The 24849-nt window shown below is 52.7% G+C and overlaps 1 protein-coding gene across 2 annotated transcripts in view; it reads right to left on the bottom strand.

Annotated features, from left to right (window-relative positions):
• Nucleotides 1-24131, bottom strand: part of LOC138246025 (tripartite motif-containing protein 16-like protein) — a 60701-nt gene extending 36570 nt beyond the window's left edge. For both annotated transcript variants that reach the window (XM_069200179.1, XM_069200181.1), the window contains exon 1: nt 23561-24131. In XM_069200179.1, the coding sequence (XP_069056280.1) occupies nt 23561-24124 (564 nt within the window). In that variant the 5' untranslated portion in view covers nt 24125-24131. The remainder of the gene's footprint in view (nt 1-23560) is intronic.
• Between the last annotated feature and the right edge of the window lie 718 nt (nt 24132-24849).

Below are 24849 nucleotides of genomic sequence, written 5' to 3'. Positions count from 1 at the left end.
ACATTGAAACTATAACCATACCTCTATACCCCTGCAGGACCCGACCGCCAACACACCGCCACGGAGGGCCCAGAATTCTCCACCCCCCCCACCCAAGAGGCCGTCAGCGATGACAGCAGCTCTGTCGACCTGGACACCGATGACCAGCCCGGACCATCGGGGACCTCTGGACAGTCGGTTCCCCTCACACAGGCACAGGCCACTACAGACCCAAACCCCTCTGGGAACACCAGCACAGCTCCCACCCAGCGGGCCCATGCCTCTGTCTCCAGGGCGCGTCAATCTGCGGTGTGTCTACCACTACAGGGCACCCAGGATAACCCACCACCCCAACAACAACAGGGACCTGGGGGCAGTGGTAGTGGGCACACCGGCCAGGGGGCAAAGGCCCAGGGAAACAGGGCAACTCGGAGGGCAGCTGTGCGACAGGGGGGGGACGGGCCCAGGGAACCCACTCTCCACGAGGCCCTCACCACCATCATGGGAGCATACAACCGCTCCCAGGAGACGATGGCGACGGTACTGGCCCGGTTCCAGGAGATCCAGGTACTGCAGGAGGAACACTATCGGGGGTACAGGGAGGACATCAGAGCCCTCACCTCCACCCTGGTTACCATGGTAGGGCTGCTGCAGGAACTCATCAACACCAGGACGGACACTCAACAACAACAAAGGGCCCCTGCCACTAGCCTGGACCAAGAACAGCCAACCACCTCCGCCGGCGCTAGTGGACAGGAGGCCCCCGCACAACAGCAGCCCACCAGACCCCCACCTCCTGCAGGAGAAGAACCACCCCGCAAGAGGGCCCTGAGATCTCGCAAGAAGACAGAGTAGGATGTCAAGACCCCCGCCAGCAAAGGATACCACCTGATGTCATCCCACTGTCCCACATTGTCACCCTGTCCATCCTTGAACTGCCCATGCTCCATCTCTCCACAGGCCTATGGACAATGCACCTGTGTGACTGTTACTCTGGACTCTGCCATGGACATTCCTTCACCATAGCCCCCACCCACTTGAAACCACCCATCCCATTTTGAGCACTGAAATAAACACCTATTTTGCACAAAACTATCTGGAGTCTGGCTGTGAATTCAAAATATTGTAATTGACATGACAGTGCAAATATGTCCTTGTACATAGTGAAGTCAACAAACAGCTGCCACAAAGCTGTAGTCCATGGGGAAACGAAGCACAGGACTCGTAGTGGGGACCCCAGATCTGAAATAGGGAGGGAAAAGCCACAACTCAGTCATCATACACTGGGGCAAATAGACAGGCAGCAGAGATGCAGGAGAGTAGTTTACATTAACAAAATAATGTTTGAATTGTTACCTGTGTCCTATTGGAAGTACTGTGCAATGATTCTGTCCCTGTTGTCTGTTTCATCCCCGTCGTCTTCCTCCTCTTCACTCTCCACAGGTTCCACAGCTGCCACAACACCACCATCTGGACCATCCTCCTGCAGGAAAGGCACCTGGCGGCGCAAAGCCAGGTTGTGAAGCATGCAGCAGGCCACGATGATGTGACACACCTTCTTAGGTGAGTACATTAGGGATCCACCTGTCATATGCAGGCACCGAAACCTGGCCTTTAGGAGGCCGAAGGTGCGTTCGATCACCCTCCTAGTACGCCCATGGGCCTCATTGTACTGTTCCTCTGCCCTGGTCCGGGGATTCCTTACTGGGGTCAGTAGCCACGACAGGTTGGGGTACCCAGAGTCCCCCAATAGCCATACACGGTGTCTCTCTAGCTGTTCCATCACGTAAGGGATGCTGCTATTCCTTAGGATGTAGGCGTCATGCACTGACCCAGGGAATTTGGCATTTACATGCGAGATGTACTGGTCAGCCAAACACACCACCTGGATGTTCATGGAATGGTAACTTTTTCTGTTCCTGTACACCTGCTCCCTGTCTCTTGGGGGAACCAAAGCCACATGGGTCCCATCAATGGCACCAATGACGTTGGGAATATGTCCAAGGGCATAGAAATCACCCTTCACTGCAGCCAATTCGCCCACCTCAGGGAAAAGGATGTAGCTCCTCATGTATTTCATCAGGGCCGACAACACTCTGGATAACACCTTCGAAAACATGGGCTGAGACATCCCAGAAGCAATTCCCACTGTTGTCTGAAATGACCCACTTGCCAAGAAGTGGAGTACTGACAGGACCTGCACCAGAGGGGGAATCCCTGTGGGTTGGCGGATGGGGGACATCAGGTCGGGCTCCAGCTGGGCACACAGTTCATGTATAGTGGCACGGTCAAGCCGGTAGGTCAGGATAATGTGGCGTGCTTCCATTGTCGACAGGTCCACCAGCGGCCTGTACACGGGAGGATTCATCCGTCTCCTCGCCAAACCCAGCGGACGGTGCCTAGGAAGGACAACATGGAGCACACAGTCAAGCAACCCACAGGTACGTACTCACAGCTTGCACAGTAAACGATTCTCTATGCAGTGAATGGCGTGTCTGAGTGGCTATGCAAGGCCTAGGCCTGTGTGACGCAGTTGAAATTGAGCCATGTGGACCCTCGAAATGGCGGCTGCCTGGCCTGTGAAGTGTGACAATGGGATGTGAGGTCAATGCGCTGGCGGGGCACACCGTGGCGGTAGGCGGTCGAAGACCGCGGCGCAAAGCCGCATTGGTTAACATTGAAGCCTATGGGTTTCAGGAGCCAATGGCGAAGGGCGCCGGCGGTGGCGGTACGCACCGCCGCGGTACGCACCGCCGCGGACGTGACCGCCATTTTCTATCTACTTATTCACTTGCAACTTGAACTTTCACAGGAGAGGACCTATACTGCAAGTGTTGCTGTGACCTCGGTCTGGAAGGGACAATGGCTGCTGCGCCTGGGGAAAGGGCCCCTGCCTTCACTGGAGAAGAGTTGGAGAAACTTGTGGATGGGGTCCTCTCCCAGTATGCGCTACTCTACGGTCCTCCAGACCAACAAGTGAGTTTAATTCAATATGGATTTGGGGCCGCTGGCTGGCTTGGGGGCCTGGCGGGGATGGGGGGCATGTTGGGCCTGGCGGGGGGCCTGGCGGGGATGGGGGGCATGTTGGGCCTGGCGGGGGGCCTGGCGGGGATGGGAGGCATGTTGGGCCTGGCGGGGGGCCTGGCGGGGGGCCTGGCGGGGATGGGGGACATGTTGGGCCTGGCGGGGGGCCTGGTGGGGATGGGGGGCATGTTGGGCCTGGCGGGGGGCCTGGCGGGGATGGGGGGCATGTTGGGCCTGGCGGGGGGCATGGCGGGGGGCCTGGCGGGGATGGGGGGCATGTTGGGCCTGGCGGGGGGCCTGGCGGGGATGGGGGGCATGTTGGGCCTGGTGGGGGCCTGGCGGGGGGCCTGGCGGGGATGGGGGGCGTTGGGCCACTGGCAACGATAATGCAGACAAACTTGAACGTGGTATTTCTCCCTCCCTGTACGTGTCACATAGGTCCGCGCCCATGAGAAGATCGGGATTTGGCGTGCCATCGCCAAGGAAGTCCGGACCCTGGGGGTCCACCATCGACGGGGCACCCACTGCCGCAAGAGGTGGGAGGACATCCGCCGCGGGACCAAGAAGACCGCCGAGTCTCTGCTGGGGATGGCCTCCCAACGTAGGCGGGGTGCCTGCCGTCAACTGACCCCCCTGATGTTCCGGATCCTGGCGGTGGCCTACCCTGATTTGGATGGGCGCGTGAGGGCAGCACAGCAGACACAAGGGGGTGAGTACAAGCATAATCTACTCTGTTGTCGCGCAGTGGAGGTGTCTGGGTGGGGGAGGAGGGCTGTGGGTCCCCCTAGGCCAGGGCGATATCTGTAGGCTGGGCACCCCCGTAAGCCCCTGTGTCCCCAGCCACCACCCTCAGTAGTGTGCCAGTACAGCCATCCCTGGGCCGTGTCATCCATGGGTGCAGTTGTCAACTCTAGGCGCGTAGGGCATGTTCCACGGAATGCGTAGGGGACCGCAAGTGCGCAACTTAGTGCAGGGGGCATCTGTGTCTGTCATGTCCGCTAACTGTACCGGTGATCCATGTACTCAAAATCTCTTTATTTCTCTCTCCCCCCCCCTTTTTGTTTGTCTTTCTGTGCTTGTGTGCATCAGCATCAGCACCACACAAACGCAGCCACCCACCCACCCAACAGCCATCCACCTCACGACAGCCTCCCGCTCCTGCACCTGCACCCAAAGACAGCAAACTTGTCTCGCCTACAACCACATCCTTTCCCTCCACTCCCATACCCACTGTACCTACCACTATCCATTGTCCCAGGAAAATCTATCTCTCTACTGCTACCTTCTTTCCTGACCCTGAGCCCCCCCCTCCTTCTCGTCGGGGTAAGAAGAGCACCTCAGCCACCACCAGCCCTGCAGCCCCCTTGACAAGGGTGCAGGGGTATTGGAGCCCACCAGCCCGCAGGTCTGGATCTTCGCCCAGCAGCAAGGGGACAGCCAGCCCACCCCCTGGGAAGAGGAGCAGAAGGCGGAAGGGGCACCGCAGGAGCCCGGGTTCTATATCCCCCCAGGACACTAGCCAGCCACCGTCAACAGCCACAGCTCCAAAGGGAGGAAAGGGCCACAGACTCCCGACTAAGGAGGGCAAGGGCAGCAAGGCGGAGAAGTCAGGCAGCAGGCCTGCTGCCCATGGAGGACCCGTCACAGCTGCCCAGGAGGAGCCCGCAACCCCCATAGCCGCTGCCCAGGGAGGAACCGGCACAGCTGCCCCGGGAGAGCCCACCACCCCCATAGCCGCTGCCCAGGGAGGACCCAGCCCAGCTGGCCAGGAGGGCCCCACCACCCACAGCCCAGGTGGGCATTGAAGGAGCACCATCCCCGCTGCCCAGGAGGGCACCACCAGGCAATGAGCAGTTGGCCATAGAATGGCCGCCGTCTCCAGCACCGCTCCGCTGGGGACCGCCGTCTCAAGAACCGCTGAACTGGGCCCGCTGTCTCCAGCACCGCTCCGCTGGGGACCGCCGTCTCAGGAACCGCTGAACTGGGCCCTTCAAGGCAAGAACCGCTGAACTGGGCCCTTCAAGGCAAGAACCGCTGAACTGGGCCCGCCGTCTCCAGCACCGCTGGGGACCGCCGTCTCAGGAACCGCTGAACTGGGCCCCGCCGTCTCCAGCACCGCTCCGCTGGGGACCGCCATCTCAGGAACCGCTGAACTGGGCCCCGCCGTCTCCAGCACCGCTCCGCTGGGGACCGCCGTCTCGAGAACCGCTGAACTGGGCCCTTCAAGGCAAGAACCGCTGAACTGGGCCCTTCCAGGCAAGAACCGCTGAACTGGGCCCCGCCGTCTCCAGCACCGCTCCGCTGGGGACTGCCGTCTCAAGAACCGCTGAACTGGGCCCTTCAAGGCAAGAACCGCTGAACTGGGCCCTTCAAGGCAGGAACCGCTGAACTGGGCCCTTCAAGGCAGGAACCGCTGAACTGGGCCCTTCAAGGCAGGAACCGCTGAACTGGGCCCTTCAAGGCAGGAACCGCTGAACTGGGCCCTTCAAGGCAAGAACCGCTGAACTGGGCCCCGCCGTCTCCAGCACCGCTCCGCTGGGGACCGCCGTCTCAAGAACCGCTGAACTGGGCCCTTCAAGGCAAGAACCGCTGAACTGGACCCTTCAAGGCAGGAACCGCTGAACTGGGCCCTTCAAGGCAAGAACCGCTGAACTGGGCCCTTCAAGGCAAGAACCGCTGAACTGGGCCCTTCCAGGCAAGAACCGCTGAACTGGGCCCCGCCGTCTCCAGCACCGCTCCGCTGGGGACCGCCGTCTCAAGAACCGCTGAACTGGGCCCTTCAAGGCAAGAACCGCTGAACTGGGCCCTTCAAGGCAGGAACCGCTGAACTGGGCCCTTCCAGGCAAGAACCGCTGAACTGGGCCCCGCCGTCTCCAGCACCGCTCCGCTGGGGACCGCCGTCTCAAGAACCGCTGAACTGGGCCCTTCCAGGCAAGAACCGATGGCCCTTTGGCAGACGTGGCAGGGCAGGATCTGTCTCGGGCAGGGCTGCAGGATGTCCTCTGGCCAACATGCCTCCTCCAGTGGCAGTGGAGTCTGTTATGGACTGTTTGGACTGTGGCTTTGCACTCCCCAGGATGGCCCAGTGGGCAGGCCAACCACTGTATGGACTGTATGGACTGTGGCTTTGCACTCCCCAGGATGGCCCAGTGGGCAGGCCACCCACTGTATGGACTGTATGGACTGTGGCTTTGCTCTCCCCAGGATGGCCCAGTGGGCAGGCCACCCACTGTATGGACTGTATGGACAGTGGCTTTGCACTCCCCAGGATGGCCCAGTGGGCAGGCCACCCACTGTATGGACTGTATGGACTGTGGCTTTGCTCTCCCCAGGATGGCCCAGTGGGCAGGCCACCCACTGTATGGACTGTATGGACTGTGGCTTTGCACTCCCCAGGATGGCCCAGTGGGCAGGCCAACCACTGTATGGACTGTATGGACTGTGGCTTTGCACTCCCCAGGATGGCCCAGTGGGCAGGCCACCCACTGTATGGACTGTATGGGCTGTGGCTTTGCTCTCCCCAGGATGGGCCAGTGGTCATGGAGTCCCCTCGTGGATCTGGCGTCGTGTACTCAAGTGGATGAGGTGCCCCCCCTTCCCTTCCCCCTGGGGTGCCTGTCCTTTTCTCTTTCTGATGCCCCTGCAGTGTTCTCTCCGTGGAGTTCTTGTTGTGGGACTGGGCCTTGCCCCTTTGCTCAGGACCCCTGTGGTCCACGGACAGTGGTTGGACTACATATAGTAGATGTATATATTTTGTACATAGTTTATTTATTTATTTGGATTACTGCTGTCCATTTTTCAATATATCTGCCCGTTTAAGATCTCTTCTTTTGGTCTTTGCATTATTTCGGAGGGGGGGGTTTGTGGGTTGTGACAGTGATCTGTGGGAATGCATTGATGTGTGTGTTGTAGTGGGTGTGGGTGGGTGGGTGTGTGCCGGTAATCTTTTCCCTCCCCTGTGTCGTAGGTGCAGTACTCACCGATGTCTTCCGCGCCGCCGGGCGTGCTCCTGGTACAGGAGCAGGTATAGGAGTGCGGGGATGACCTGTAACTCGGGTTCCATACTGCCGGAATCTCGCGTGGAGTATGTGGAGGTGAGCGTTTTCCCGTTCGTAGTCTGTTTCCGCCGTGTTTTTATCGGCGGTGCTCCCGCCCCGGAAAAGGTGGCGGATTGGTGGGTCGTGATAGGGTGGGCGGTACATTGTCTGCCGCCTGGCTGTTGGCGGGGACCGCCGCGCTGTTTGTTTGTTCCGCCGTGGCGGGCGGAGTGTTAATGCGGCGGGCTGTGTTGGCGGTTCCCGCCAGGGTCAGAATTGCATATTTTGGACCGCCGGCCTGTTGGCGGGTTGGCCGCCGCTTTATCACCGACCGCCAGGGTCAGAATGAGGGCCATAATCTTTTAACATGGAATGTCAGGGGGATGAGCACACCTGCCAAAAGGCACAGAGTCCTCACCTACTTGAAGAGAAGAGGGGTGCAGGTGGCAATGCTGCAAGAGACCCATTTGATAGCTGGGGAGGTTGAGAAACTGAGGCGCAGATGGAGGGGACAGGTGTTTGCCACAGAGTATTCGGCCTACGCGAGGGGTGCACTGATATGGGTCAGGGCCGGGGTCCCACTGACAGTAGACTCATCCAACATAGATCGAGAGGGTAGGTTTGTGGTGTTAGAAGGAAGACTACATGGTATTCCAGTTGTCATGAGTTGCATTTATGCTCCCAATCAGGACCAGGTCCCCTTCCTGACCAAACTATCGAGCCACCTAACCCGCCAATGCGCAGGAGAATTGCTAGTGGGGGGGGACTTTAATGCAATATTGGACATTAACATGGACAGATCGACCCCACCGCTACAGGGCGCAGCGTCCACTAGAATAGCCAAAAAGCTCTGTGAATGGTTGGACTCCTGGGGGCTGGTGGATGTTTGGCGGGAACAACACCCAAGCGACAGCGACTACTCCTATTACTCAGGTCTCCACCGGCTACATACAAGAATTGACAGAATAACATGTACCACGGGCCTGGCACGTTATGTGACCCAAGCAGAGTACCTGGGCCGCACACTATCAGACCATAACCCCTTACTGGTGACACTAAGTATCTTAGGGGATAGACCCCCAATACCAACATGGAGACTGTCCCCAGCGGCGTTGGAAGATCAGGCGTATAGAGAGGCCCTTCGGGCCCACTTGACAGAACACACCAAGATTAACAGCAGATCTACTGCGTCTAGGGCCATAGAATGGGAAACGCTTAAAGTGGTGACGAGGGGTTTTTGCCTAGGCCAGTCGGTGGGGGTGAAACGCCCACTCGAGAGGGAACTGATCTTCTTAGAGAAGAAAATACATGAATGGGAAGTGAGACGGGATCCTGGAACCCAAGAGAACGAGGAATATAAACGTGCCCGTAGAGAACATTCCCAGTTAGAGGAACAGCTTAGGTGCCATAGCACACAAAAATACCTGACATCAGTGCAATCAGAGGAAGGTAGATCGGGAAGGCTTCTAGCCTGGCTAGTATGCCCAGGCGGAGGGGGAGAACCCATCACAAGTGTGCGAGATAAAGAGGGAATTCACAGGCGTAGCCCAGGCCCAATCAATGAGGCTTTTAAGGGATATTACATGCACTTGTATAGGAAACCCCAAGACCTTGGGGTTGAAACCTTTCGAAATTTCCTGCAGCGAATCGCCCTCCCGACCTTAGACCCAGAAGGGAGAGATGAGCTAGGGGGACCAGTAAAAGCGGAGGAGATAAGCGAGGCCATACTACAATTAGCTCCTGGAAAGACCCCCGGCACCGATGGCCTCCCAATGGACTGTTACAAAAAATATAGGACATTGGTAGTGCCCCAAATGGCTGAGGTATACTCTGAGGCTTTGTGACGAGGAGAGCTGCCAGTCACAATGCGGGAGGCCTTGGTGGTGCCGCTACCCAAAACAAAAAACAGGGAGGCACCAGTGACCGACTTCCGCCCTTTATCAATGCTGAACAGCGATTTTAAGATCCAAAATGGTTTAGTTCCTGGCCGCAGCACATCGCTGAACCTGAGGCGGATCTTTGCTATTTTACACATGCCAGCTGCAGAGAAACCCCCCACAGGGGCCCTCTTAGCAGTAGACTTCGAAAAGGCCTTCAACTCCATCAGGTGGGATTACCTCAGGGCTGTGATGCTAGAGATGGGACTGGGAGAAAATTGGGTGAAGTGGGTGGACCTGCTGTACGCCTCCCCGCTAACTAGGGTGAAGACGGGCAAAACAGTATCTGATTCATACCCGGTATATCGAGGAACTAGGCAGGGATGCCCCCTATCCCCGCTACTATTTGCCCTGGCAATCGAACCCCTAGCGGCCAAACTACGACAGGACGGAGTTGGCAAAGGAATTATCTGGGGCCCAAACGAACATATAATTTCCCTATATGCAGACGACATCTTGGTGTACTTAAAAGACGGACCCAGTGGCCTCCCGTGGGTGTTAAAGAACTTAGAGGACTTCGGGGAACTATCGGGACTGCGTCTTAATCGAGGCAAAACATTTGTATTCCCCATAATGCCAAACAGCGTTTGCCCCGAAACTTTCCCCAGAGATGTGAATTGGGCCCCGCGAACTTTTAAATATCTGGGGATCCAGATATTCCACGAGCTGGCCGACCTCCGGGATGGTAACTTGGGTGGCGCACTCCGGTCACTGCGCACCTCAGTTGGGTTCTGGCGATCACTAAAACTAACAACAATGGCTAGAGTGGCATTGTCTAAAATGGTGATGCTGCCCCGTCTCCTATACTTCTTTGCTAACGTACCGCTATGGATCCCCTCGGCATGGTTTCGAGAAATGAACGCACTGCTCCAGGAATTGATATGGGATGTAGGTCGTAGGCGCTCAGCACTGTCGACTATGTGCAGACCGACACAAGCTGGGGGCTCCCGACTTCGAGGCATATTATTTGGCATCCCAGCTGCAGTGGGTGGTGGGCTGGATGGTGGGCAGGGGACAGCTGGACCTAGTTAACTCCCAGGGCTCATTAGACATAGACCGAATAATAGCATGTATGATAGGGAAGAAGCTTTCCCCCTCGGGGAAAATGTAATGACTAGCACTGCGTCAGCGTGCTGGAAAAGGTGTATGAGTAGGACCGGAGTTGGCCCGCCCTACTCCCCGGTGCTGCCACTCACGGTCATGGTGGTGGAGCCGAAGAGTACCATACCGGGGGGACGAGAGTTGGGCACATGGACGGATGCGGGAGTGACGACGGTAGGGGAACTCTATAGGGAAGGTAAACTACAGAGCTTTGCCGAATTGGTGGGAAAAGGGATCCCTCGGGGTCAATTTCTTATGTATAGGAGGCTAGTGCACACTCTGAAGGACCATTGGGACACAATTAATGCTGAACCCGGGGTTCACGGAATATTACACCTCCTGCTAACGTTGGGGGAAGAGTCTCACCTGATTACGAAAATATACCGAGCCCAGATAGAAGCTGCATTGGATCCCATGCGTGCACTAAGAGAGAGGTGGGAGAAAACAATCGGACATGAGCTAAATGAGACAGACTGGAACAGAGCTCTGGCTTATCCCCGGAGGGTCTCTCGTAATACTCGACTACAATATATCCAATATAACTACTTGCATAGAACATATCTTACCCCTCACCGACTGTTCCGTATATATGGGGGGACCCCCAGGACATGCCCCAGATGTGGCAGCTGCGAGGCAGACTTTGACCATATGATGTGGAAATGTGAGGTGCTACAGGTGGGCTGGAAGGCAGTTATGGAGCACATATCAGGATTATACGGCTCGGTACTGCCGTTCACCCCTGATGTCTGTCTATTGGGTGTAAAGACGAATAGGTCACAAGGGAAGATTGGGGGTCGTTTTTTGGATCTTGCCCTGGCCCTCTACAGGAGATTAATCACGAAGGGTTGGAAGGCTTCAAACCATCCCTCACTGGCTGAATGGAAAAGCGACGTTACGAGGTGGGCTGGGGCGGAATTACAGGTTCTAAAGTCAGAAGAGGCAAGGGGGATCAGGCAGTCCCCCATTTCCGCAGGGTGGGAAGAACTAATGATGAACTGGGTTACTGCAGGAGATAGACCAATGGCTCCCAACACAACACCAGCAGAAGAAGAAACCTGAGCGTAAATAGAAAGTAGACAGGGAATATCCTCAACAATACCACTAACGAGAAAAAAAAGGAAAACACTAATGGGAAAAAACTAGTAAAAAACGCAGTAAACACGAGGCAGGCCGCAAGGATCAACCAAGAGGTGGGTACAGGTATACGTAGAGAACAGTAGTTAAATTCACGGAAAAGGTTGGCATTTCCCCCCAGGCACAATTCCCTTAGGGAATCACCCCCGCAGCACAATACTAACACCACCCACAAAAGCCATCAAGTGTGTGTATAGTTTAGTGTTAAGTTGAAGCTGTTATATATGCAGGCAAGAAGAATGGGTAGCACAAGGCGGCAAGGAACTAGATACTCATGGGAAACCACACTAGGACCAACACGCTTGCGGATAATAAAGTTTAGTTAAAGACAGGGGTGAGCGTTAAACCATGACACAAGCTGCACATGAACACAAATAAAATATTGTATCCTCTTCAATACTAGGCATGATGAGAATAAGATGCTCCCAACAATGTACTTGAGTGATGTAAACAGCGAATTGTTAATTGTTAATAAAAATATATTTAAAAAAAAAAAGAGACACATAAAACAGTGTTACTCACATTGTGTTCAAGGGTGTTTATTGTAGTGCTATATAATTGAGGGTACAGTGCAATGGAATGGGGTGATGGTGGAAGAAAGTCCAGGGTATTGTTCCAATCTGTTTGTAGCACAGGTCCAGTGTCCAAAGGGCCATAGGAAGGGGAGCAATGGCAGTTCAAAGTGGACAAGGTGGGACACAAGGGGGACAATCAGGAGAGTCTAATTTCCTGGCGCTAATCTTGGTCTTGCAAGTATCTCTGGCTTCTGTCTGGTTCGCAGGGCATGTTTGCAGGGTGGTTCACCTTCTGCAGGGGGAAGGGTGCTGATGGCCTGTGGGTCCTGTAGCGGGGCCTCCTGTCCACTAGCGGCACCGGAAGTGGAGGGCTGGTCAATAGACTGGCTAGTGGTAGGGGCCCGCTGGTGTTCTGTCCATTCCCTCATGATGTTGGCCATGTCTGCCAGCACCCCTGCTATGGAGATCATGGTGGTGTTGAGTGCATGGAAGTCCTCCCTGATCTCCTGATGGTGTTCCTCCTGCAACATCTTGTTCTCCTGCACGTTGTTCAGGACCTGGCCCATAGTGTCCTGGCATTGTTGGTAGGCACCCAGGACATTGGTGAGTGCCTCCTGGAGAGTCGGTTCCCTGGGCCTGTCCTCCCCCTGGTGCACGGAGGTCCTCCCAGTGTCCCTGTTGCCCTGTACCCCTGTCCCCTGAATGGTGTGCCCACTGCCACTGACCCCAGGTCCCTGATTGTCTTGGGTATGAGGTGTGGCCTGGGGTCCCTGTACAGGTGGGCACACTGCTGATTGACGTGTCCTGGAGACAGAGGTGTGGGGATGCTTGGTGGGTGCTGTGGTGTTGGTAACTGATGGGGGAGGCTCTGTGGTGGACTGTGAGTGGGCTGGGGTGACCGACTGTCCAGTGGTCCCTGACTGGCCAGGTTGTTTATCCAGATCCTGGAGTCCAGAGTTACTGTCATCACTGGGGGCATCTCCTGTTGGGGGACTGGATAGTCGTGGTACCTCCTCTGCACTGAGGTTGGCTGGGGCACCTGTGGGTATGTAAGAGGTGTATTATTGCTTCATGCCTGTGACATGTTGTACATCCCTATATCCCCTCTATGGTTGCTTTCGCCCTGCCATTTTTGATTGTGTATGGTGATTTATTGTGGGATTGTTAGTTCCCCTATGCTATGCATACGCTGGTGATGGGTGTCCATGCAGGGCTGGGAGGGCTGTCCATGCATTGGTATGGCAGGCAGGGATTGGCATTGGGGTTAGTCATCTGCGTTGGTGCAGTGTATGGGATGGAGTGGAGTGATGGGAGTGAGGGTGAGGGTGTGAGATGGCATGTAGATATTGTGGGGGGGATGATAAGTGGTAAATGTTGACTTACCAGTGTCCAGTCCCCCGGCTACTCCAGTGAGTCCCTCAGCATGCAGTAATGCCAAGACCTGCTCCTCCCATGCTGTGAGCTGTGGGGGAGGAGGTGGGGGTCAACAGCCAATCCTCTGTATGGCGAGCTGGTGCCTTGCTGCCACGGAACGTACCTTCCCCGTAGGATGTTCCAACTCTTCCTGATGTCGTCCCTTGTTCTTGGATGCTGTCCCACGGCGTTCACGCTGTCCACAATTCTCTGCCAGAGCTCCATCTTCCTTGAAATGGATATCTGCTCCAAACAGCTGTGGCTCTACCCTGACTATTTCCTCCACCATGACCGTCAACTCCTCATCTGTGAAATGGGGGTGCCTTTGTGGGGACATGTGTGATGTGTGTGGGTGTTGGGTGGTGTGATTGGGTGTGCATAGTGGAGTACGTGAGGGATGTATGGGTGTGTGTGTTTGTCGCAGTGGTCTTGATGTCTGTCAGGTGCCAAGGATTTGTATTTGTAGGGGGTTGTGGGTAATGTGGGTGTGTGTTTTATAGTGGTGTGAGTGGCTAGGTGTGGTGAGTATATGGGGGTCAGGTGTGTATTGTTTGAATAGGCCAATGTTGTGTAGTTTAGTTTTTGGGTGTCCATTCTGAGCGCGGCAGTGTGTACCGCCAATGGTTTACCGCCGTTGAATGTCCGCCGTGGTGATTCGTGGGTCATGATGTGGTGGGCGTTGTTCTGTTGGCGTAACAGTATGGGTGTTGGGACTGCCACTTTATCACTGACCTTTGGGCTGGCCGATTTGTGTATGTAGATGTATTCTGTTGGTTTGGTGTTTGTGTGTCGTAATATGCAGAACGGTTTTCCGCCACCGTGGCGGTATGTTGGCGGCCAGCGTGGCGGTAAGTGGAGTTTAGTGCCAATACCATAATGAGGGCCATGGTGTTTATATTTCACAGCCAGAGGCATTCAACAGTTTATTAAAGCAGCATTCAGTGAAAATAAAACGCTTCAGCACCTTTTATCGAAACTTGCCTTTCAAAAAATCCCCAAAAAGAAGGATTCCAGTATCCACCAATGTGGCATCATTTGGTGGAGAGCATCTTTGACACTCAAGAGTCATGCGCTCCCTAGAATGTCTCCCAGGTGACAGCCGGGCAGTGTTAAGGGACATTAAATATGTTTCAAAAATCCTGAAATTACCTACTTATATTTTCAACAGATACCAGCACCAAGCTTGCATATTTAATATTTGATATGCAAGGCCATGTCTGCTCAGTTGATGGCTAAACATAGCCACTTACCAACATGTCTAAATAGGATTTAGTGTGAAAAATATCTTACGAAGGCCACACATGTGATCAAGGCTTTTCTATTTATATGAATAAAATAGCATTAATAAGGTAAAAAAAAATGAACATGTAGTTGGAATAACAGAATTATATTGAGGCAAATGTGCTTGCTCATGATACTCTTAGCTAATGTAGGCCTCAATTTCTTAATGGTTGGTGTTGCCTGCAGCCATATTTTCAGCATGTAAGGATCTTCTTTCCCTGCCATCCCCCTCACATAGAGTGCAAGACTACACACAGACAAATAACAATGCTTCTTTTCTTTAGAGTTCTGTAGCACTATGTTTCACTGACAGTGAATGTTTCCAATGCCTCACCCACTGGGATCAAATTGATATTTTCCTGAGAACTTCTTCTTGTATATTAAGTAGCAGTATTTGTAAAACCAATGTAGGAGTCTGTGGGGATGTGGCCTGGCTGTCAAAGATGGAGGAGGTCCTGACATTCTGGACCTCCTGCATGATCCTGTGCCATGCCACTGCCACAAGACACGCTATCCACCGATACGGGACAGTAATGCAATAACTACATCCCCCTGCGTGAAGCTGTCTGTAGATTCTACTGAAGCTCTTTCCTGGTGTCCTGCAGGGCTTGCTGCTTGGATGTGAGATCCAAAAATTATGACAGCCACATGCTATGCCCAAGGGAGACTTTATGAGTGCTGGTGGGATGGCGTTGCCTCACAAATCCTGCTCCTCTCTTCCCTACTGGGGTTGTGTCTAGTGTCAGGAGCAGAACCCGTTGACCGAACTTCCCTGGAAATGGGATCAGTATGGGACATGGTGGCGGCCAGGGTTCTAGAGTGGGCTGCGAAGCAGAGGCGCCAGGGGGGAGAAGCCATAGCCTAGCTTGGTCTGCAGAAGCCTGGGTACATGTTCCTTGGCCCTGAGTTGCATGATCTTGGGAGGCGCCAGCGATCCCAGCCACCTTTGCCCGCATCTGTCACTGCAAGGGCCCACAGCCGCCCCTGATGTATACCACTGGAACAAATGCATGCCTTATCTGGTGAGTGATCCCTTCTCCCCCTGCTCTGCAGGCTAGCCATTTTTAAATCACAACCCACCTGTGGGGTATGATAGCTGTAGCAGAGGCATAGGCCCTCTCTCCCTGCAAAGGGGGTCTCCATGAATGGTTATTTAGTGGCCCTCTAACTGATCTCCTTCTGCCTATCTCAAGAATAACAGAGGCACACTTGGTTTGACATTTGCATTGGGTGGCCTCCCTTTGGACCCAGGTGCTTTGTCTTGATGCCTGGGAAGCCCAACTTATAATTGTGGGAGACACATTTCTGTGCTAGGTCTGGTCACTTGTGCTACCTTGGGGATGGAGCAAGTGGGCCAGACTACAGTTGAAGGGGCTAGGGCTTCCTTTTATACAGCTTTCATGTCTGGACCGGGAAGCCAGTTCAAGCACTGATTGCCTTTGTCTTCCTTGGCATTGGGGAGCCTTCCCACTTCATCCAAGTCTTATAACTAGGAAACTTCTGCAGCTTCAGAGATTCATTCGTCAAAAACCTGTGAAACAAACAGCGTAGTCCCATGTGGAAAGATAAGGGCCCAAGTCTGAATGCTCAAACAAAGATGGACAAATTCACAACCCATCCTACAGGACTCGCTCCATAAATCAGCCACTGACTGATCTCAGCAATAATGGCATGATCCTACAGGAGATTCCAGCCTCCTGTGCAGCTTTGGAGTCTAAGGTGAGTATGGATGTTTCTCTCCTATGCCAAGATCTTCAATTGTGGAAAGCAGGGTCTCCGAGGTGGAAGACAGCGTCTCGACTCTTGAGGATGAGATGACAAACAACTCTTAAACCTAATGTATCTAAGCTTCTCCCCACCACCAAAACTTTAGAAGACAAAGCTGAGGTCATAGAAAATAGACAAGGATGTAAAAATGTCTGCTTTGTTGGATTTACAGAGGCAGCAGAATCTACTGTGCCAGAGCAATTCCTGGAAATGGATTACAACTTGGATACCTAGGTCCTGATTTAAGAGGGCCTAGTGCCACTTTAAGCGCTGCCTCAGCTTCATTTTTTTTTACGCTAAGGTCGTGCAAAGGTGGACTTTTCTCCACACCATATTTATAAAGTAGTGAAATACATGCATTTCACCTCTTTGTAACACTTTGCGCTACATTATGCATGTGCCATGTATAATGTACGCAAAGTGGGTGTCCTCTCTTTAGGTGGGCCAAAACAATGGTGCAAAGAAATCTAAGTGATTTCTTTACATTATTTTTTGGCACTTTTAATGCCTGCTCAGAGCAGGCACTAAAAGGGGGCACACCATTGTTTACAATGAGCCCCTATGTACTGTTGGGAGTTAGCACCCAAATTTTGACGCTAACCCTGAACAGTACATCAATAGCGTCAAAAATGTTGACGCTATTTGCCCCCTACCCTGCGCCATGGTGCGCTGTATCTTAGATATGGCACACACATGGGGGCTATAAGGGGCACAAGGAAAGTGGCGCGCCCCTGCACTAGGTGCAGCGCCACTTTCATTAAATCTGCCCCTAGTCAGACACTGTCATCCTGGTTTGGAATAAGGAGGGATGATAGAGCACTAACTCGCTCTCCAGCATCCCTTGATTGCCTGCATATTGAACTTTCAAGCTGGAGACGCAATCACTTGAGTGAAGCAAATAAGAAAGGTGAGCTTATCTACTATTCGTTCTGCTTCATGATATTCCCAGGTTACACCATTTTATACCAGACAGGTCCAGAAGCAGAGGAGATTGTTTGATGCACTAAAATAAAAACTTTGAGCCATGAACTTGCAACACATGCTACATTTTTCCCCACCAGACTCAGGGAAATCCACAACCCCAGGTCCCACTTCTTTGACACCCCAGAGGCAGCGTGGGAATGGGGCACCAAACAGAAAATACTGGAAAACTACGAACCTCCACCACATGATCCTGGAGGCCAATGCTATTGCCTCCTCCCACATGGCAGGGAGCTTGGATCTAAAACTAGATGAAGAACCCACTCACATAAATCCCAGTGGTGACCTTTGTGGCAGGGGGTCCCAAACTCATCCGAGACAAATAAAGGCCACCCCTGCATAGAACCTAGTTGTAATAACTGACTACTTATTGGACCTAAGGGTTCTGCAAATTCACAGACGCATGATTCAGATAATGAAGGGCCCCATGACAATTGACATTTGATGAAGCGATCACCTTGCAATACAGAAGGGAGGCTAACACCAAAGCTCATTTGTTTCCAAATTTCTGCTGAAGCAGCAATGTTAATTGTTAATTGCTACTGTTCCCAGCTGGTAACGAGAGTTGTGAGAAGTTAAACTTTCTACATTCTAAAACAGGAGGAGGTACACGCGCTAATGCCCTGTATAAGCTGTAAAATGCTTTGTTTGGAAGGGTTTTGTTGGGTGGTAGATACTTCTGGAGTTGAAGGATGGTAAGGGGACAGAGATGCTATTAATGTCAGGTTGTTGTTCAGTTCAGTATCCATCGCATCCAGGATATGCTATCTGTACCCTCCATATTACAGAGAAAATTAATCAAACCTAGCCATCTCCATAACTGGTTACCTGAAATACCCAGGTGAAATTCACACCCTGAGCTTTAATTCCCCAGACTGATTTCATAATTGTGTCCTACAAAGTTACAGTCTTAATGACCATCTTAGGAGGGTGGCACTTCTGTGCCGTGCCAAATGAGTTTTGGCCGGTGTTCTCAAGCTATAAAGTACTTACAAAAAGGTGTCTCTTTTTGAGTCGATTTGGGTACAACAGAGTCTTCCACGCTGGGTTTGCCAAGAGCTCCAGGGGGTGGCCATCTACTGCATCAGAATTCCTCTTTTGTGGTCTCTACTATAACCAATCACTGCATGATAGGTACTGAGAGGTGTCAGGCCTTCTCTTCTGCAAGGTCGACAGTATAACGACCCTCCCAGACTAAACCAACTTTTGAAGCTGTTGGCGGGATGGTACTGAACTTCCTCCACGCACCACTGTAATTGGTTGTGACTTTAACTCCATTTGATCCTAACATTGACTCCAACAGGGGTCCCCACGACCAAAATGTCAGTGACAGCTAAACTACTGCATGACTATGGGGGTCATTCCGACCCTGGCGGTCCATGACCGCCAGGGCCGGGGACCACGGAAGCACCGCCAACAGGCTGGCGGTGCTTCCAGGGCCATTCTGACCGCGGCGGGAAAGCCGCGGTCAGAAAAGGGGATCCGGCGGTTTCCCGCCAGTTTTCCCCTGGCCCAGTGAATCCAGCGCCGCCATGGGGATTCCGACCCCCTTCCCGCCAGCCTGTTTCTGGCGGTTTTCACCGCCAGAAACAGGATGGCGGGAAAGGGTGTCGTGGGGCCCCTGGGGGCCCCTGCACTGCCCATGCCACTGGCTTTGGCAGTGGGCCCCCTAACAAAAACACTGCAAGTCAACTGAAATTGTGGCATAATTTGTCCACTTTTACCATACTCTATATGCCCCCCAAATGCAATCACTTTGTGAGCAAACTAAGGGGGTCATTCTGACCCCGGCGGGCGGCGGTTGCCGCCCGCCTGGAGGGAACCGCCATTTGGCCACCCTGCGGTCAAAAGACCGCTGGGGCCATTCCAACATTCCCGCGGAAAAGGGGCCTGCAACACTGAAGCCGGCTCCGAATGGAGCCGGCGGTGTTGCAGGTGTGCGACGGGTGCAGTTGCACCCGTCGCGCTTTTCACTGTCTGCTAAGCAGACAGTGAAAAGCTTCATGGGGCCCTGTTAGGGGGCCCCAGGACACCCGTTCCCGCAAGCCTGTTCCTGGCGGTAAAAACCGCCAGAAACAGGCTGGCGGGAAGGGGGGCAGAATCGCAGCGCCGCCATGGCGGATTGGGCCAACCGGGGTTAATCCGGCGGGAATCCGCCGGACCCGGTTTTCTGACTGCGGCGGTAATGGCCCAGGAAGCACCGCCAGCCTGTTGGCAGTGCTTTCTGTCCTTCGCGGCCCTGGCGGTTGTTACCGCCAGGGTCGGAATGACCCCCTAACTCCTTACTGACAGAAATACTGCTCCACTTCCTGACTACCTCGAACAGGAGAGAATTAGTTCTATCCCTTACACTAGAGGAGATAGTTGACGGACTAGAAGACATAAAATCGGCTAAAACTCCCAGGCCGGATGGCTTCACTCTGGAATACTACCAGGTTTCGACCTCTGTACTGATGCTGAGTCACAGTGTACCTTTCTATCAGAACTCGACTTGGCCATTCTTGTGGTTATATATAAGCTTGGCTGTCCACCGAAACTATGTGTCTCATAAGTGCCCATATCCCTATAAACACAGAGGTTAAGATCTTCCCAAGGCTCTGGCAAACAGACAGCTGCTGGTCTTTACGTCACCAATCCATCCAGACCAGTGCAGCTTCATTTCTAACTGCAGCACCCACCACTATATCTTTAGAGTATATGTCACTCTGGATTACCTTCGTCTTATTAGAGACCCATGTACACGTTTCCTAATTGATTTTGAGGAGTCAGTTGATAGTGTGGACTGGGCTGTGTCCTTCTCCGGATGGAATTTGGTCCCTGATTCTGCAGGTATGTCTGAATACTGTATTCCGAACCTTCTGCACAAGTGTATGTCGACGGTGTTGCCTCAGATCCATTCCCAATCCTTAGAGGTGCCAGGCAAGGTTGCCCTCTAACTCCAATTTTCTTTGCACTATCAATTGAACCCCTAGCCTGTTTAATCTCATCTGATGCTCAAATTTGGGGATGGTGTTGGGAAGATGGGTCAGAACACAGAATCACTCTTTATACCTATGATGTACTACTTTTCCTGACTGAATCCTACACTTCTGGGCCCTGCCTTATCCAAATACTGAACCTCTACGAGGAGGCCTCCGGCCTTAAGGTTAATTGTTAGTTCAACTTAAAGGTGACAACAAGCATATAAACTAGCACATTTCCCTCACAGTTAATCGTTTGAGTTTCCAAAAGCTGGGCATTCATTTTGCGATAGTACACGAGCTGACGTGGAGCCTTAACCTTTCCCCCCATTAACAAAAATGAAAACACATCTTCATGAATGGGCTAAGCTTCCGCTCCACATCCTTGGCAGAGTGGCTCTGTTTAAAATGATGATTCTCCCATGATTCTTGTAAGCCCTACAGAAATTCCCACTAGCTATTCTGCCTTAATGCTTTAAAAAACTCACAGTCAAGATTCATACATACCTATGGCTGGGAGGCCTCCTCACATTACATCTGATAAATGCCAGCAACCCCATATGAAAAGGGAAAGGGGATGGCAGACATCTGCTTCTATTACTGGGCAGCCCACATCTTGGTAATCAATGACTGGCTCTGTAGAGGTTGGACTGATCCACCCTACCAAGCAGAGTTATGCCTAATGGGTTTAGATAATATTGTGGATAAACTGCATGGCAATCCCATTCTCCAACATCTTACAGAAGTCACCAAGGAGGTGTTTATAAATTGATGCTCTGCATTGCGCCTGACCGGCTGGAACCACAAGCTGACACAGCAAACTCTGCTGTGGCATTGGCAGCGACTGAGACACACTACCCAGACCATGGGATTACTGACTCATTCCCTTATTCTGCCAGTCAGCTATTCTCAAACTACAGCACCTCGTCTGCTTGCAGTCAAAGTCTTTCTCCGTCCAGCAAATTATTTAATGGCTATAGAGAGGGGAACGGCTTGTGTGGTTGATTGTAAGTTAACGGAGGAGTGAGTTAATGAACTAGGAGTGAGTAACTGAGAGTGAGAATGGTTGCGAAAGGGAGTGAATGAGAGAGTGTGTGCATTGTTGAATGAGTCAATGAGCAGAAGATTAAGTGAGTGAGTTTTCTCCAGGTCTTGGCATCTTGTGCTCTGGAGGAAAAGTCAAGCAGTACCCCATTTTCGGAACACTGGTCAAAATCAATTGTTCTAAAGTCAGTGACAAGTTATGGGTCTTTACGTAATGATGAGTAGTTCGCCCCTAATGATTTTAGTAGTTTGGAGTCTAGCGCTATGCTTGGGCCAGTGCCTGCAGCAAAAATGTTTCTATAAGTATAACATCCACCACACCACTAGAAGCATTGTGGCACCTTCAGAAACAATAACATGGGTGCACCACAATCCCACTGTGCATGCAAGTAAATGTATAATCTGAGAAAAGCAACGGGCGTAGCAGAGGAATCAAGTACCACCAACCCCAGTCCCTGGTCTCTTAACTCTAAAGGTGGTAGATCCCTTAAGGCTCTATCCTTCTTCCAACCATAGTTAATTTTACACACTGAACCGCTAGAAGCCCTTTTAAAAGAGGCCGGGATCCTTTGTCACCTCTATGCTGATGACACCCAACTCTACCTCAAGGCGTCCTCCGCACACGACATCTCACTTCTCGCCACCACTCTCAATTCTAACAACAATGGATGACGTTTGACTGAATCCCTCTAAAACTGAATTTCTTCGTATCCCTACCTAAAATGTTCCATCTCCTGTTCAGTCATGAATGGATAAACTAAACATTCTTAACAGTAAACCTACTATTGTTGTCAGTGCCAAATCCCTAGGTGTCATCGTGGACAAAAGATTTAGGGCCTCATTACGAGTGTGGGGGGGGTCTGAGGTCCACCACACTCGCGTTGATGGTCGGATCGTCGCACTCTGGGCGGTCCAACTGCCTAATTGCAACCTTGGAAGGCGGACCCTCCAGATGACCACCGTCCCCACCGGGAACATGATTACTGACGGAATGACGACAGTCCTCGCTGTACTCAGCCAGGGCGGCGCTGAACTCGGCACCGCCAGGCTGATTACAACTCCCCTCACCGCTACCTTTTCATGGCAGTTTCCCTGACATGGAAATGCTGGGGCTGAAGGTGTGCTAGGGGCCACGGGGGCTGCACTTCCCATGCCTATGGCATGGGCAATGCAGGTGCCCCCTTGCCAAGCACTGTCAGAATGTGCACTGTCTGTCTTGCAGACAGTGCGCATTCTAAGGGTGCTGGTCGGTCCTCTATGTGCTGCAAGATAGCACTCGGCTCTTTTAAGGGAGCAGAGTGCTACCTCACAGCACTAATCCTGCCTGTCTGACCGGCGGGATTGCTCTATTGCAATGTTCCCGCCGTTCAGACTGGCAGTAACATTGTAATAGGGCAGGGGGGACACCACACCATGGCAGTAGCAATCTCCCCGCGAGTTTGGCGACCCCACAGTGGGACCTCCGAACTCATAATGAGGCCATTAACCTCCAATTCCAATCAGGACCATGGCCAAAAATGCAGGGTTCCAACTGCACCTTCTCAGGGGGATCTGACGATACATTCCTGAGCAAGACCTGAAAACTATTGTCCAATCTTTGGTGCTCTCCAGACTGGACTGCTGTAATTCTCTCCTTGCTGGCCTACCCAAGACCCAACTGCCACCTTTAAAATTCATCCTCTACTCGTCTGTGAGTTTCGTCAACAGTGCCAGAAGAAATGACGGTATCACACTTATGCTGCTAACTCTTTGCTGGCTTCCTATTGAAGCCAATACTATGTTCAAGACTGCTTGTATCACCCGCAAAGCCCTTCACACTTCCACCCCTCACTACCTAGACAACAAACTCAAAATTTCAGGTGGCTCTCCAGACCATCACGAAATGCTGAAAATCTGCTGCTCGAACTTCCAACCTTCAAAAGGGAAAGACTCATGACGCAATCTTTCTGTGGTAAAACGGCTAGAATTTATAATTTGTTACCTCCAAACCTTCGAACCGCCACCTCTTTTTGGATCTTCAAAAGAGAGCTTAAAATTCTTCTCTTCCAAATACATTTTTCTCAATAGCTCTCCTCCAATGCTCCCCACCAGGTATATGCCCGCACATTTTATAGCGTGACCAGTACCGTTATATGTCACCTTAGTAGCTATACGTCTTGTTACCTACAGCCATGCTATTCTAAAGGTCTCATGTAACGTTCTATTGTAAAGCGCTCTGACACCTCTGGGGAATGTCCACGCTATATAGAAAAGCATAAATAAATAAGGAAGGAAATAAAAACTGACCATATTCAACCGGTGCTCCGAGCCCACCTTTTTTGTCGTGGTTTAACGAAACTACCAGGCACGCCCAGTAAGCATATAATATTGGGTTGCAGTTACAGTACCTTCTGCTCGGTGTCACCGCTCTCCGGCTCCATAACGCTGTGCCCAAGGTGCGCCTGCTGCCCACACTCCGAGCAGATCCAGGTCTGGTCGGTCCTGCAGAAAAGCGCTCGGGTCTTTCCGTGCTGCTGGCAGGGCCCGGGCTCGGCTCCTTGCTCTATGGAGGGTAGCCAGGTGTTCCTCCTGGCCGAGGCGCCTGCTCGAGCCCCGAGGTGCTGTCGGCAGAAAGACGCCCTACAGACTGGGCACGACTTTGCGGCCTTGAGTTTCCGACCAACGCAGAAGTCACATGGTGTGTCCCCCGGCCCGGGGGCGCTCGCCTCGGAACTGGCAAAGTCCTCGGCTAGCTGGGCAAGGATGTTGTTTTTGCAGAGGCGGGGGGGCGGCTGGAAGGCTTCGCGGCACTGCGGGCAGGCGGCCTGGTTGCCTGCCTGCGCCCAGCAGCGCCCAATGCAAGCTAGACAGAAGCTGTGCCCGCAGGGGATGGTGACAGGGTCCCTGAAGACGTCGAGGCACACGGGACAGCGCAGGTACTCCTGGGCGAAGAGCCCACCACCAGCTGCCATGCCTCTACTAGAGAGCCTCGAAGGGGAAAAGTTATCACTACTGCCCGGCAGAGATGGGAAGTGTCCGAACAATGGGCGGAAAAGGCCACATCCTGTCGCCTGTCCGTGCGTAGGGCCGTCTCGATTTTTGGGTCCGATAACTAGAATAGCTTAGTCCCAGGCCAGCACCAGGATGTTGTTTCCCATTGTCTCCTGGTTAAGCTCTGAGGAGCTGGTTTTGCCGGAGCTGAAGCATTCCACTTGCTCAAAGAAGCCCGATCTAACATCCAGGGATTACTCACAAACATTTTCCCAGGGACCGAAAAGTAGGTTCGCACTGATTGAGGGTATGGGGGTTGGGACACAGTTAAATAAGTAAATAGTGCACACTGTGGGTTACAAAGTTATTTTATGCGTTTCATTCTTGAATATCTTCCTCTAAATTAGGTCTACAGTCCCATAAGAGAAATGGGTCTGAACATATCAAGTGTGGTTACTGTGGTATGCTATATTCGAGTTTGTGTATGTAGTGAAGATCACACTCAAGGAGGTTGTATATTTCAGGATTTATTTTACCTAAGACCGCCGTACAATCGTCAGTGCACACGGTCGCTTGTCTCCACCGCCCAACCCTCGCAACATTCTGCTCTCGAGTCCTGTGTATGGCAATAGCGCACGGGACCCCACACGAGAGCATCACACTACATTATCCTCTCCTTTTACATATGGCAAACAAAATTTCAAAT

Source organism: Pleurodeles waltl, chromosome 7 (genome assembly GCF_031143425.1).
Source record: "Pleurodeles waltl isolate 20211129_DDA chromosome 7, aPleWal1.hap1.20221129, whole genome shotgun sequence".
Lineage (NCBI taxonomy): Eukaryota > Metazoa > Chordata > Amphibia > Caudata > Salamandridae > Pleurodeles > Pleurodeles waltl.
Note: the sequence above shows the minus strand (reverse complement) of the source record. Positions and strands in the feature narration are given on the sequence as shown.